Raw genomic sequence first — 12227 nt, forward strand, 5'->3', positions numbered from 1 at the left:
TTGCAAATTATGTGATTTGAGTCAAATTACTTAACTTCTCTGGGCTGCCTCTTCATCCTCAGAGTGGGGAAAATAAAACTTACCTCCGTTTCTGAAACTTCAGGCACAGACTTAGCCCTGCAAATTAATTGTCTTCCCTTACAGGCTGACCTTGCCATTTCGCACTCCACTCAGGCGCCTCTGTGCCCTTAGGGCCAAGTCCACGCTAGAGGCTCCCAGCCCAGCCCTGCTGGAAACTACGACTCCCAGCAAGCACCTCTTCTCGGCCGCCTCTCCCACCCTGGTGCGCATGCTTTGGCAGACGTGGCACCGGGAACTCGGAGGAGGGGAGCGGCTGGGAAGTGGCGGTGGCTGTTGGACCCTACGGAGCTGCGGGCGCGGGAGCCTGAGTGGAGAGCGGAGCCCGCCGTAGGCAGCGGCGGCAGGGATGGCGCGGGTCGGGCGGGCATGGCTGCTGCTGCTGGCGATCTCGGTGAGGCTGCGGAGCTGGGGTCCGGGCGGAGGCGGCACGTGCGCCCGGCGTTGGGGTCCGCGCCCCCTGCTCCCGGCCCTCGTGGGACAAGCGGGGAGAAGCCCCCAAGTCCCGGGGTGGAGGCGTGCGTGCTGGGCAGGCAGAGACCCGGTGGCCGTGGGGGAGGCGGCGGGGCGGCCCCTATAACCCTCCTCGCGGAGCGCTCCAGGGCGCAAGGGTTGGAGGGAGTCGCGCTGGATGCTTGCGCCGCGGGCACAACTTTGCGGGGGTGCAAGTCAGGGGGCAGCTGCCGCCTAGGGCGGGACCCCGGCGGATTGGGGGGTGCGCCGCCCCCAGGCTTTGGGCCCTGCACCTGTGTGAGTGCCGGGTGGCATGGGGGTGCTTTATACCTGCACTGCCGGAAACCTCGCTTTAGGGCCACCTCGCTCTCGGTTTTCACCCTGAGCAGCTGGGGTTTTCCACCCTGAGCAGCCGGGAAACTGCCTGTCTCCTCCTGGGCCCCCGCCTGCAGGCACTGCCGGGCGGGCTGGGTGGGGTCCGCGGAGGAGTTCTGCTCATACACCCAACGGCCTCCCGCTCGAACCCCAGCCACTTTCTAGCTTGTGGCGCAGACTATCACTTAATATATCTGACTTAGTCTTTTCATCCATGAAATGGGGACGGTAAAGGCACCCCGCTCACAAGGCCGTCAAGGGGGTCGGATAAAGGAAGTTCTGGGAATTGCAAAATCGGAGGAGAGTGAAAGAGGGGTGGTCGGGTCGGTGTGCTGGCAGTGGTGGACTCTCTGAGAGGAGTGTGCTACACTTGGGGTTGGGGGTGATAGCTGCCCCGGGGCATCCCTAGAAGAGGCCAGAATGTGTGTGGCCACCGTGCCCTGGATTCTCTGGGTTTGGCCTTGGTGTTACTGTGGGGGTGTGATGGGATAATCCGGCCTGTTTCCACTTATCTCCATAACTTCTGGTCTCCCTTGTTTTAGGGCACTCTTGGTTCCTTTTTTTCTTTATTCCCTGAAGTTCCAGTGGAAAACTTTATGCTGCTAGCACCCTCTCCAGCCCAGATTTTTCAGTTTTTTTTCCTTTTGGGTGTGGCAAGGATGCAGGGCAACATGAGGAAAACTGGAGTGTGGATTTAGTTACTTGAAACAGTTCCATCTCCAGATACCCTGCCTTTTGGGGATCACCAGTGAGGAGTGGCCCTGTCTCTTCCGGTTATCTGGAAGTGGGTGGGAAAGGAAGCTCCCTGCCTCCTGGATCTGGCCTTTCTCCCTCTGGGAGAGAGTGTGGAGTGGGACCGTGTCCCTTCACCTGCATCTGTGTGTGTAAGATCTGTTTTGCATTCTGTTTTCCGGAGCCAGCTGGCCAGGGCTGGCCTCTAGGCCAGGTGGTGCTACAGGACTGGGCAGAGGGGGCCAGCTCCAGCAGGAGCCCCTAGCAGGTCTTTCCACTTGGGCTGTTTTAGGGGGTCCTGCTTCCCTCTCCCAACCCCCCTTCTGTAAAAGTAGAGGGCTTGGGAACCTGACTGGGAAGAAGTTTCATTCAGCAAACATTTATTTGTCAACCACATTGTTTGGCGTTGCATTGGATTTTGGATGGAGAGCAAAGCACAGATTGTCCCTCCCCTCCCCAGTGCTGCGCTGGTTTGGGCAGGGGAGTCAGTCCTGTGACCAAATAAAGACAGGACAGTGAACTCTAATACCCGAAAGGCTGAGAGCCTCCATTGAAGAGGGGGCCACACATTAATTTGGTGGGAAGGTCAGCCCCAGCTTTCTTGAGGCAGTGGGTTGTACAGTCTGGAAGGAGGGTGGGGAGAGTGCAGAGTGCCAAGACCAGCCTTTGAGGTCTGCTGGTGTGTTGAGGTACGGAAGGGTGGTGAGTAGGTTTGCCAGGAGCACTAGAATGGGGAATCTGCAGCATGAAATAGACATTGTCCTTTCCCCACGCCCTAGCTTGGCTCAGCAGGTGTCATTGGTGCAGTTTCATTGTCGAGTGGCTTGTGGATACCAGGGTGGGCCTCTGTAAATTTAAACTCTATGTCCATCTGATAAGGGCTCCCAGGTCCTGGGAGTGTATTGGGTTTCCTTGTTCACTCAATATTTACCGAGGGCTGATATGTGCAGAGCACTAGGCTGTGACCCAAGGAACATGAAGCAGTATAAAGGGGTCTACAGAGACTCATGGACAGTGATCCATACCTACTGCATTTTTTACAACAGCAAAAATTTGGAAATGGCTTAAATGCTCAACAATAAGAGCACGGTTTAAATGACTTTTGGTCCTGCCCATGCCGTGGCAAGTGATGAAGTGAACAAAGAATGTTTGTAGTTACTAGAATGCCATGATTATCAAAATATTTTATGATGCTTATGAGGAATATTTAGGGACATGGGAAAGTCTTGAGTGTGATAATTAGGGGAGAAGCAGGGTACAACATGAGTCCCAGGGTGGCTGATGGTAGCTGCGTAAGTGGTTGAGGAATTAGCCCTGCACTGGACTGTCCATAGCGATTGTTTAGGAAGGCACAGTTGTGGGTGATGTTTGTTTACTTCTTTGCTTATGCTTTTTTTCTGTTCCCCCAAGTTTTCTCTATGAATATATATTAGTTTTTGATCAGAAAAGTTAATAAAGGAAAAAAATGTTCCTTTGGGTCCGGCCTCTCAGCCTTGCACAAGAATATGGGGATGAAGAGAGTCACAGTTAATTCTTCGGACCAGTTAGTTCCAGCCCCTCCCTCCTGGCTGGGTGTCTCTGCCCTCGGCCTGGGGAGGCTGTGCTGTCCTGCCCGTGCCTCTGTGGCTGACTGTCCCTTCCTGCTGCCCAGCTCAGCTCCCCTCTGCAGCTGCCCCTTCCCCAGACCGTCCACGCTGACTGTGGTGTAGTCTTTTTCTAGTCCTCAGGATGGAGACTTGTTGCAGCTGGAGAGGACGCTAAGTCATCCAGCTCAGCTGGTTCCAAAGTCAGGCCAAGGACTGAAGCTGGGCTCTGACAGTTTTCATAGGATAATAGACACATTGGAAAAGTAACAACAGTGAATGCTTTTTCTGTGAATCCAGATATTTTCAGTTTAAAAACTTGTCTGCTTTTTTTTTTTTTGACGTGATGTCATGTTGGAGGGAGGGGGTGGCTTTCAGTGTCCTTTTGAAAAATTAAAGTAGGAATTATATATTGTGTGCTTTTTAGAAGGTATTGATAAAATTCTTTTAAATATTTAATATACATTATATATTATACTTAAAACATGTATTTTAAAGTATTTTTTAAATATATGAAATATATTTTAAAAAAATATATCCTGACAATCTCTGAGATTCAGAAGTCTGAGAAATACCAACGTAACTCAGCTCTTTCATTTTAGAAAAGCGAGGCTTTGAGAGGGAAGGGTCTCAAGGCCACCATGTTTGTAAAAGCAGAGCTGGGATTGGTGCCGGGCTCCTGAATTATAAATCAGGTTCCTTACTGCTCCATCTCTGCCATCCCAGCCCCCTACCTTCCACCTGCTTTTCTCCAGTCCCTGCTCTGGTCTCTGCCCTTGCCAGTGGCTTGACGCCCAGCCCCTGGCGGGATGGTGGGCGGGGCTGCAGGAAGCAGGAGATGTCTGTCCCCAGTCTTTCCCGCAGAGCTTTCAATGTACACGTATTTAGGTTCTACACCATTATATATTTAATAGGCTTTTGTGGGCTGGCCTGGGGACCTAATTGCCATTTATAATGCTGTGTGGAATCTGGAGTGCACTTTTCCCACAGAAATAAACACATTACAGAGGAAGTTTTAGAACAGAACTGGCACATGAGTTGGAGGAACAGCTGAGAGCCATATGGGAGGGAGACACTGAGCACTGTGGATTTGGGCCGGGGTGGGACCATGGGGCACCTTGTCCAAAAGAAGGGTCCCAGCTCACGCCTTACAACGAGAGCTGACTCCTGAGCTCTGTGCCAGTGGGGATCCTCCTGGTTCTGCCCATTGTGTCCCCAACACCTAGCCCAGGACCCAGCATACAGTCATCCCTAGTCCATAGTTAGCCGAGGGAACCATTGTCACAGGCAGAGAAAGGAAACTGTCTGAGACAGAAATACGGGCAATGAGGAGTTATGGTCTAGGCTGAATGGAAGGAAAGATTTGAGTCTGGGGAGGGGGAATAAGATTGGGAAAGTGGATAGTGAAGAACCTTACATGACTGGCAAAGCTTTGGGGACTTGATTCTGTAGGTAGTGGAGAGATGTGATGAAAGCTGCCCTTTTAATAACAAGAGCAGTCAGTGCACAGTGTAGGCTTGGGTTGGAGTGGAAGAGACTGGATAAATTTTCCCAGAACAACAGTTTCTTCTCTGTTATCTACAAGATAAAGTCAAGTGTGATGCTGTGGACAGAACATGGGTTTTTAGCCAGCCTGACACTCAGGAGCTGTGAGACCTTGGGCCCTGCCTCCGTCTTCTTTCTTGTTAGTGGTGGTGATGATACCCTTTTGCAGAGTTGAAAGCATCAGAAATAACACAGGAAGCAGCCAGCACAGTGCCGGCACACGGGGGGCGGGTAGTAAATGGGAGCCATGGCAGTTATCTCAAGTTGGAGAGGAGAGGTGCTCAGGAAGCCAGTTAGGAGGCTGTGGCCGTGGAGGGCCAGAGGGGGTGTGAGCAGAGGCTTCAGGCTGGGAGTTGGGGGGCTCTGCTGCTGGGATTCTCCCGTCACAGGCCCTCTGAGCTGGGCTCTGGACTCTCCGTGCCTCTCCGTGCCACGGAGCCCCTGGATGAGCGGGAGGGGCTGCGGAGGGGCTAAAGATTTAGGCGCTCTGGGTTTCTGTCCCGTTTCTTCTGAACGTGGATCCTCTCTTGAGAATGAGGAGAGTAACCACACTGTCTCCCCAGAGGGTTTGCTCCAGCTGTGTGGTTTTGTTCCCTGGGGCTCTCATGTGTCATTTAGTGGTGGTGGCAGGTTTTGGAGGCTTAGTGACAGTGCGTCAGAGAGTGATGCATGGGGTGTAAGGGGCCCAAGTTCTTTTGTGTTCCTAGGACTTCGTGGTTTCTTTGACTCCCACCTGCCCCGTACCTAGCATCTTAGGTCCCAGCGGGGATGGGAGGAGCAGTGATGCCTGTCCGTCGCTGGGCTGCCTGGCGTATCTTGCAGCGCTGACTGGAGCTTCTGGCTATCCAGTTGATCTGTTGTCGAGGAGTATATGACATTTGGCACATTTGTAGAGGATGTTAGAGTTTGCAAAGCATCTCCATGTATTTTATGCTGGTGAAACCACTTCTAAATACTAGCTTTGCCATCATGGGGTGGGGGGTTAAATACACTCAGATGGACTGTAGGGTTAGAATATCCTTCTGATGTCTTTTTATTCTCCAAGGTCATCCTGAGCCCCCAGGTAGATGCGCATTTTGTTGCCAGATGGCCTGATGGCAAGCCTGTGGCTGACTTCATGGCAGTTGGCTGGGGTCAGGGTAGAAGTGTCCACCCTCTGCCCCACCCCCACCTTACCATTCCCCCAACCCTTTGGCTTGAGCAGATGTCTTTAACTCATGAGCAGATGCTTTAGTCCTTGCTTTGGAAGGACTAAAAACCAGAAACCCAGAGCGCCTAAATCTCTTGATGGAGACCTAGGTCGAGGGCTCTGTGCTGGGGCTGAAACATGGAGGTGATCTAGTATCGAGTTGAGAAGTGGGGTTGCCTGGAAAGTTCTGCTGTTGGGTTGAGTAGAGCTGGCTTGCAAAGACTAAGTGGGTCTGCTTTTGTCAAGGGGTCTGACTTTGCTAGGCCCTGGACAGAGTACGGTACATGCTCTGTATCTCTAAGGCATGTGGACAGACATCTGCATGCTACTTGTGTCAGGGTGTTCATTCATCCCCCAGGTCTTTCTTTTTTCTTTCTTTTTAAACAGATATTTCTTGATGGTCTTACGTGTTAGATATATCATGCTGAGGTATTAGGGACATAATGGTAAATAAGATGGACATCATCCCTTCCTCCCCTTGTCTGGTGGGGGAGCCACTAATTTATTAATTCAGGTAGGAAGTGCTGGAAAGAGGAAATATAAGGTGATAAACGAATGTCTAACATGGGTCCTAACCTTAATGCAGGGAGGCAGGAAAGGCTTCTCTGAGGACTTATGGACCCTTTCTTAGAATAACGTTTTTAAATATATAAAACAATGCATAAGATTACAAAGCAAACCAATGGTACTGAAATACAGTTGCCAAAATACTACAACAAGTACGTGATAAAAATATTTATATTCATAAGTGCATCATTTAAGAAGAACTGATGGCAGGTTTGGTATTTTCTGTACTATTTAGTGATGAGCATCAACGGTGTTTCAAGATCTCTGCACCTTTTGTTATGAGAAAAATGTGGTTTCTGGGGGATGAGGGTAAAAAAATTTGTACGATTTCTGCGTCACAGATACCTACTAGTGCTTCTGTAGTTTGTTACCTACCTTTGTAATAAAGGTAAGGCTAAATTTCATTTAGAGGTTAGTGAAAATAAAGATAGAATTTTTCCCCACCCAAGTTCATAGACCTCAGTGTAAAGAAGAATTATCCCAAAACTTGGAAAGAAAAGCTGATTTAGTGTCTTTGTAATGTCATACTAGGGCATTGTCTAAGAAGGATGGCTAAGGGCCACCTGGTGTTCTAGGGAATATAACTTTGTATATTATTCTTTAGGACGCATACTCTATAGGTAGATGAGATGCAAATGATTTCTATTTGGTAGAGAAGAGAGTGGAGGTGGTTTCCCTTCAGGACATTAACCAGTTTGACACCGGATTTAGCAGCCTTCTAACAGGATGCCTTTTCCTCCCTATGACCTGTATGCATATTAGTTTCTTATAACTTCTTTTTTTGAAATATTTTTAAGTCTTTTTTTCCTTATATCTTTTTTTGATGTCCCTTATTAAGAGCTCAGTAACATTTTGGAAGAGGCTCTGTATCTCTTTGTATGAGATTTAGGTTTTTAACATTTGAGAATTCTATGTGACCCCCATTTAAGAGCCACTGAGTAGGTATGATGTGAGGACATGGCATCGAGGAGGGAGGTCTGGGCTGGACTGTTAACTCAGGGGTGCTGCTCCAGAGGTGGGTGAGGCCCCCATGGCGAGTGTAGAGAGGGGAGAGAAGGTGGAGGCAAGTGAGCCCCGAGGAACTTCCACATTGCAAGGCTGGGGGGACAAGGGATTGCAAAGAAGATGGGAAGCATGGCTGGAGAGTTAGAGGGAGGCCAGGAGGGACCCGCTGGGGCTCACAGGTGAGGCACAGAACTGGAGATGTCTGTGGGGCTATCTGAGTGGAAATCATTGCGGGTCCTCCTCAATCAGCGTCTTCTTGGTGGTGGTGGTAGGGGAGCATCTGAGGGGGCTGAGGAATGGACGGGGGGTGACCGGAGTTGGGGGATTCTGGCTGTGAAGGAGAACGGAGTGACGTGGAGTCCAAACATGGGTGGATGGCAGAGGTTTCCCAATCTGGCTGTGGATCCATATCCCCTGGAGGGGATACGTGTACGGTTGGATTCCCGGCCTTCTGGGATCTGTGGGCTGATGCTCTTCAAGGATCAGGCCCAAGAATCTATTTCTAAAAAACCTATACTTAGAGCTGTTGTGCCTACAAAGCAGGAAGATTTACCAGTTTTTGTGCATAGTGTTTTGCCCGCCTAGGCCGTTACTCTGGGCCGAGTGGCATGGAACATGCTCTCCCATGTCATGATCCATGGGATGCTGCGAGGTGGCCCTTGGCTCGAGCCTGCATTGCTTTGCTTTCCTCTGAAGGCGTGTAGGGAACTGCAGGGAGCAGGTAGCAGGGGAAGATGGGTCAGGTTGTCGCTGCAGCTCCTTGACTTGATGTCCCTTAATGGCTGCCCCGGAGGGGAAGGCGGTCCTGGTGGCCTCTCTGGTCTTGTTTTGGGTGGAGCTCTAGGGAGCCCAGCGGGCTTGAAGGATATCTGGGAAGTGTTCGTGTGGACTCACTGTGCTCAGAAGTCAGGCAAGTCTTCGGCTTCACCTGAGGGCTGTCCCTTCGCTTCTGTGAGCCTCAGTTTTCACGTCTCTAAAGTGGGGATAACACGACCTCCCGCCCAGATTGTTTATGACAGTTTTTCGATCATTTTTACTGCAACTGCTGCAAACACAACTCTACATTTTACATCATTGCCAAGTGTATATGTATGTAACTACAACAGATATAAAGGTTTTACAGGACACTTAGTCTTGCTGTTTATGGTACATACTGATGTTTTCTAGTTAGTGTCATTTTTAAAATGCTGGTGGTAATCCACTGAATTGATTTTGTGACTCGGCTCATGAGTTGAAGCCTGAAGGGGAGAAAACACTGGTTTAAACCCTCAACCTTAAGGGACTGAGAGAGAGAATGTGTGTAAAAGCATGGATATACACCATGGGTCGTGAGCGCCTGAATTGTTACCTTCTTATCAATTAACGGAGCTTTGAGGCAGAATTGGATTTCCGGAGTGGGAATTTACCTGCTCTCCCTCCCTCCCTGCTGCCTGATTCACTGCTCCCTCTACCCCCTCTTCCTTGTTAGCAGGCCTGGCACACCAGGCTGGCAGCGGCCCAAAGCCCTCTTGGCGCTAGGAGAGGTTTTTCAAAACATTAAAAGCTTTAGGGACTTAAGTCCGGTTAAATGCACTGCAGTTGCAATTTCAGGATAAGAAAACCTGTTTTCATAAGCTCTCAGATCAGTTGTCCTGCCCCTGAATTGTCCCTTGTTGACCGCACATGCTGTGGGGAGCACTAGGGAGGAACCCTGTATTTCGTGGCCCACATGTGCGGTGTGGTGTTTAAAGGAAGCAACATAGAGGAAGTGCACCTGGCTTGGTGTTTAGACGACCCAGCAGGGACATGTGTGTGGCTCCAGGGGTCTGTGGTCTCTGTGCTCCGGCTGGGGCATCCGAGCCTGTGAGATGGGGCTCTGGGTCACTGTGCACCCATCTACTCACTGTGTGATGTTGAGCAAGTTTCTTAGCTCCTCCTCGTCTCAGTTTCCTTATCTATAAAATAGTGATACCAAAAGGACCTGCTGAGTTCTCTTGTCAAGATGATTAAGTGAGACGGGCATGTGGATTTCTTAGCTGCTCCTGGTTACACAGGAAGCACTCCGAACTTGGAGCTGTTGTCGTGATTGGGGGCTCATCCCTAGGCCCTGGATTTAGGGACTGGAGAATTTGGTCTTGGGTTCTGTTCCATGCCAAGTGCTTTCCTATCTCTCTTTCTTAATAAGCACATTTAGCTCCTAAGCTGCAGCTAGTCAGGGCTCCACCACTCAGAGCCAGGCCCTCTCTGTGTGTCTGACACACACATACACACACACGTACACACACACTCACGCACACACCCTGTTCAGGGACTCACGGTACTTGTTTTTATTTCAAACGCTGCTGGGTAGACATTTACGCATTGGGAAGGATCAGTGGTGAAATTCCCAAACTTGGTTTCTGGTGAGGCCTTCATTCCTGGCAAAGAGCGCTGTTTAGCCATGGTGGTTGGTGACAGATGCTTAAAATTTGCCTTATTAAAGGGCATAAATTACCCATATTTAAAAATGAATGTTCTTTTGTATTTCTTTTTCTCTCTCATCAAAGCCGTTCTAGGTTTGTGCTGCGTTGCAGAGTGCTTTGCAGATTTCATATAATAGATCCTATAAAAAACTACAGTGTCAGGTGAGCAGAGGAGCAGAGAGTCAGCTGGAAGGGAAGAAGGGCAGATAAGCACTCCTCCTACCTTGGAAAGTGCCCCCAGTGTGTGCTGGCTGGCACAGGGTTTCAGGAAGAGTTGGGGACAGTATTTGCTTGTGTTCTGGGCATCTTTTTTTTTTTTTCTTCCCTGTCTTTTTTTAGGGAATTTTTTTTTTCTAACTAATTTCAGACTTACAGAGGAGTTGCAAGAAGAATACAAAGGATTCCCATCTGCTCTTTACCCAGATTCCACACATATTAACCTTTTATCGCATTTGTTTTATCACATTCTCCCCCAACGTTTATAAAGTTCAGAGACATGATGCTCCTTTGCCCCCTTCAGTATTTCCTAAAAGCAAGGCTATTCTCTTACATAGCCACAGTACAATGGTCGCAGTCAGGATTGTGGCATTTGGCTCAGAACCCAGTTCAGAATCTCACGTTGAATTTAGTTGTCGTATCTCTTTAGTCTGCTTTAATCTGGACTAGTTTCTCAGTCTTTGTCTTTTGTGACCTTGATAATTTTTAAGAATGTCCTTCAACTTTTTTTTTAAGATTTTATTTATTTATTTGACAGAGAAAGCACAAGTAGGCAGAGCCATATACAGACGGAGAGGAAGAAGCAGTCTCCCCACTGAGCAGAGAGCCTGATGCAGGCTCAGTCCCAGGACCCTGGGATCATGACCTGAGCTGAAGGCAGACACTTAACCGCCTGAGCCACTTAACCGACTAAGCCATGCAGGCGCCCCTCAGCTGGGTTTTTGATTATGTTTTCATTCAGTGCGTTCTGTCTGGAGGCATATGATGTCAATTTTACCCATTATCTGTGTTGCTAGCACTGGTCCCTTAGTTAAGGACGTTTCTGCCAGGCTTCTCCCCTCTGAAGTTGTATTTGCTTATGGGGTGATAGTGTGAGATTGTTAATTATTTCCATGATGGTGTCCAAATGGTGATAATTCCTTTTTTTTTTTTAAGTTTTAAATTGGACATGCATATTATGGTGACAGAAAAATAGACAAAGGGGAAGAAGAATAAAATCTATCCAAGGACAGAGTTTTACTTTGGTGCATTTTTTCATCCAGTCTTTTTCTGAGCATAATTTTGTGTATAGTTGTAATCATACTATGCACATTTGAATTGTTTTTAATTTAATTTTTATTTAAAAAATTTTATTTTTGTATTTGAGAGAGAGAAAGAACAAGGGCCCACACACAAGTGGTGGGGGGGGGGGCAGAAGGAGAGGGAGAAGCAGGCTCCACGCTGAGCAGGGAGCCCAATATGGGACTCGATCCCAGGACCCTGAGATCATGACCTGAGCTGAAGGCAGACCCTTAACGGACTGAGCCACCCAGGTGCCTCCCTGGATTTTATTTTGTAACACTTAATATTAAAGCAAATATTTTTTCATTGCGCAGTCTTTGAAAACATCACTTAAATGGCTGTGTTATTCCATTGAATGGTTTCCTCTAAGTAACCATTCCCCTGCTCTTGAATATTTAGATTGTTTACAATTTTTGACTCTTACGAGTGGGACCCTGTGAGTCATCTGTCAGAACCTCTGCTCATTTCCTTAGGACAGATTCCCAAAAGTGGAATTACGAAGTCAAGGAGCATAAATACTTTTAAGATACTTGACAAATTGTTCCAAGTAGCTTTCCAAAAGAACTGTACTTTTGCCAGCGCTGTATGACATTTGGGCGCCATAACTTAAGAGATTCGTTAATGATGTGTCTCGGCTTTTTTTTTTTCTTTCTCACTGTGACCCACTGGTCAAGATTTGTGTTGAGATTAATTTCCTATATTTTGAATTATGAAAGCAGAGGTATTTATTTCCCAGAATAAATTCTAGGAATATAGCACGTTGTTCTTTCCAAGCTCTAAAACTCTGCTGCTGGCGTGGGATAGCTCCGAGAGTCATGAGCATTGTCCTGTCTGAGGTACGTCATTCAGGACGGTGAAGGGCTTGAGGGCATAGGTGAGGAACTGAGGTATTTTACCTACAGAATCCTAAGAAGGAATGCATTTGCCATCTTCAGAGTGTGATGGGCTGATAGAGTAGCCTGGGAGAGGGGGCCATTTTTG

General features: G+C 48.5%; 1 protein-coding gene across 1 annotated transcript in view; it reads left to right on the top strand.

The window, feature by feature from the left end:
* Positions 1-316: 316 nt before the first annotated feature.
* The window catches only part of LOC111155118 (protein disulfide isomerase family A member 5), a 90121-nt gene continuing 78210 nt past the window's right edge, over positions 317-12227 (top strand). The window contains exon 1 of the mRNA XM_022515183.1: positions 317-472. Coding sequence (XP_022370891.1) covers positions 428-472 — 45 coding nt within the window. The 5' untranslated portion in view covers positions 317-427. The remainder of the gene's footprint in view (positions 473-12227) is intronic.

This window comes from Enhydra lutris, unplaced genomic scaffold (assembly GCF_002288905.1).
Source record: "Enhydra lutris kenyoni isolate GAN:26980312 unplaced genomic scaffold, ASM228890v2 scaffoldscaffold39, whole genome shotgun sequence".
In the NCBI taxonomy this organism is placed as follows: domain Eukaryota; kingdom Metazoa; phylum Chordata; class Mammalia; order Carnivora; family Mustelidae; genus Enhydra; species Enhydra lutris.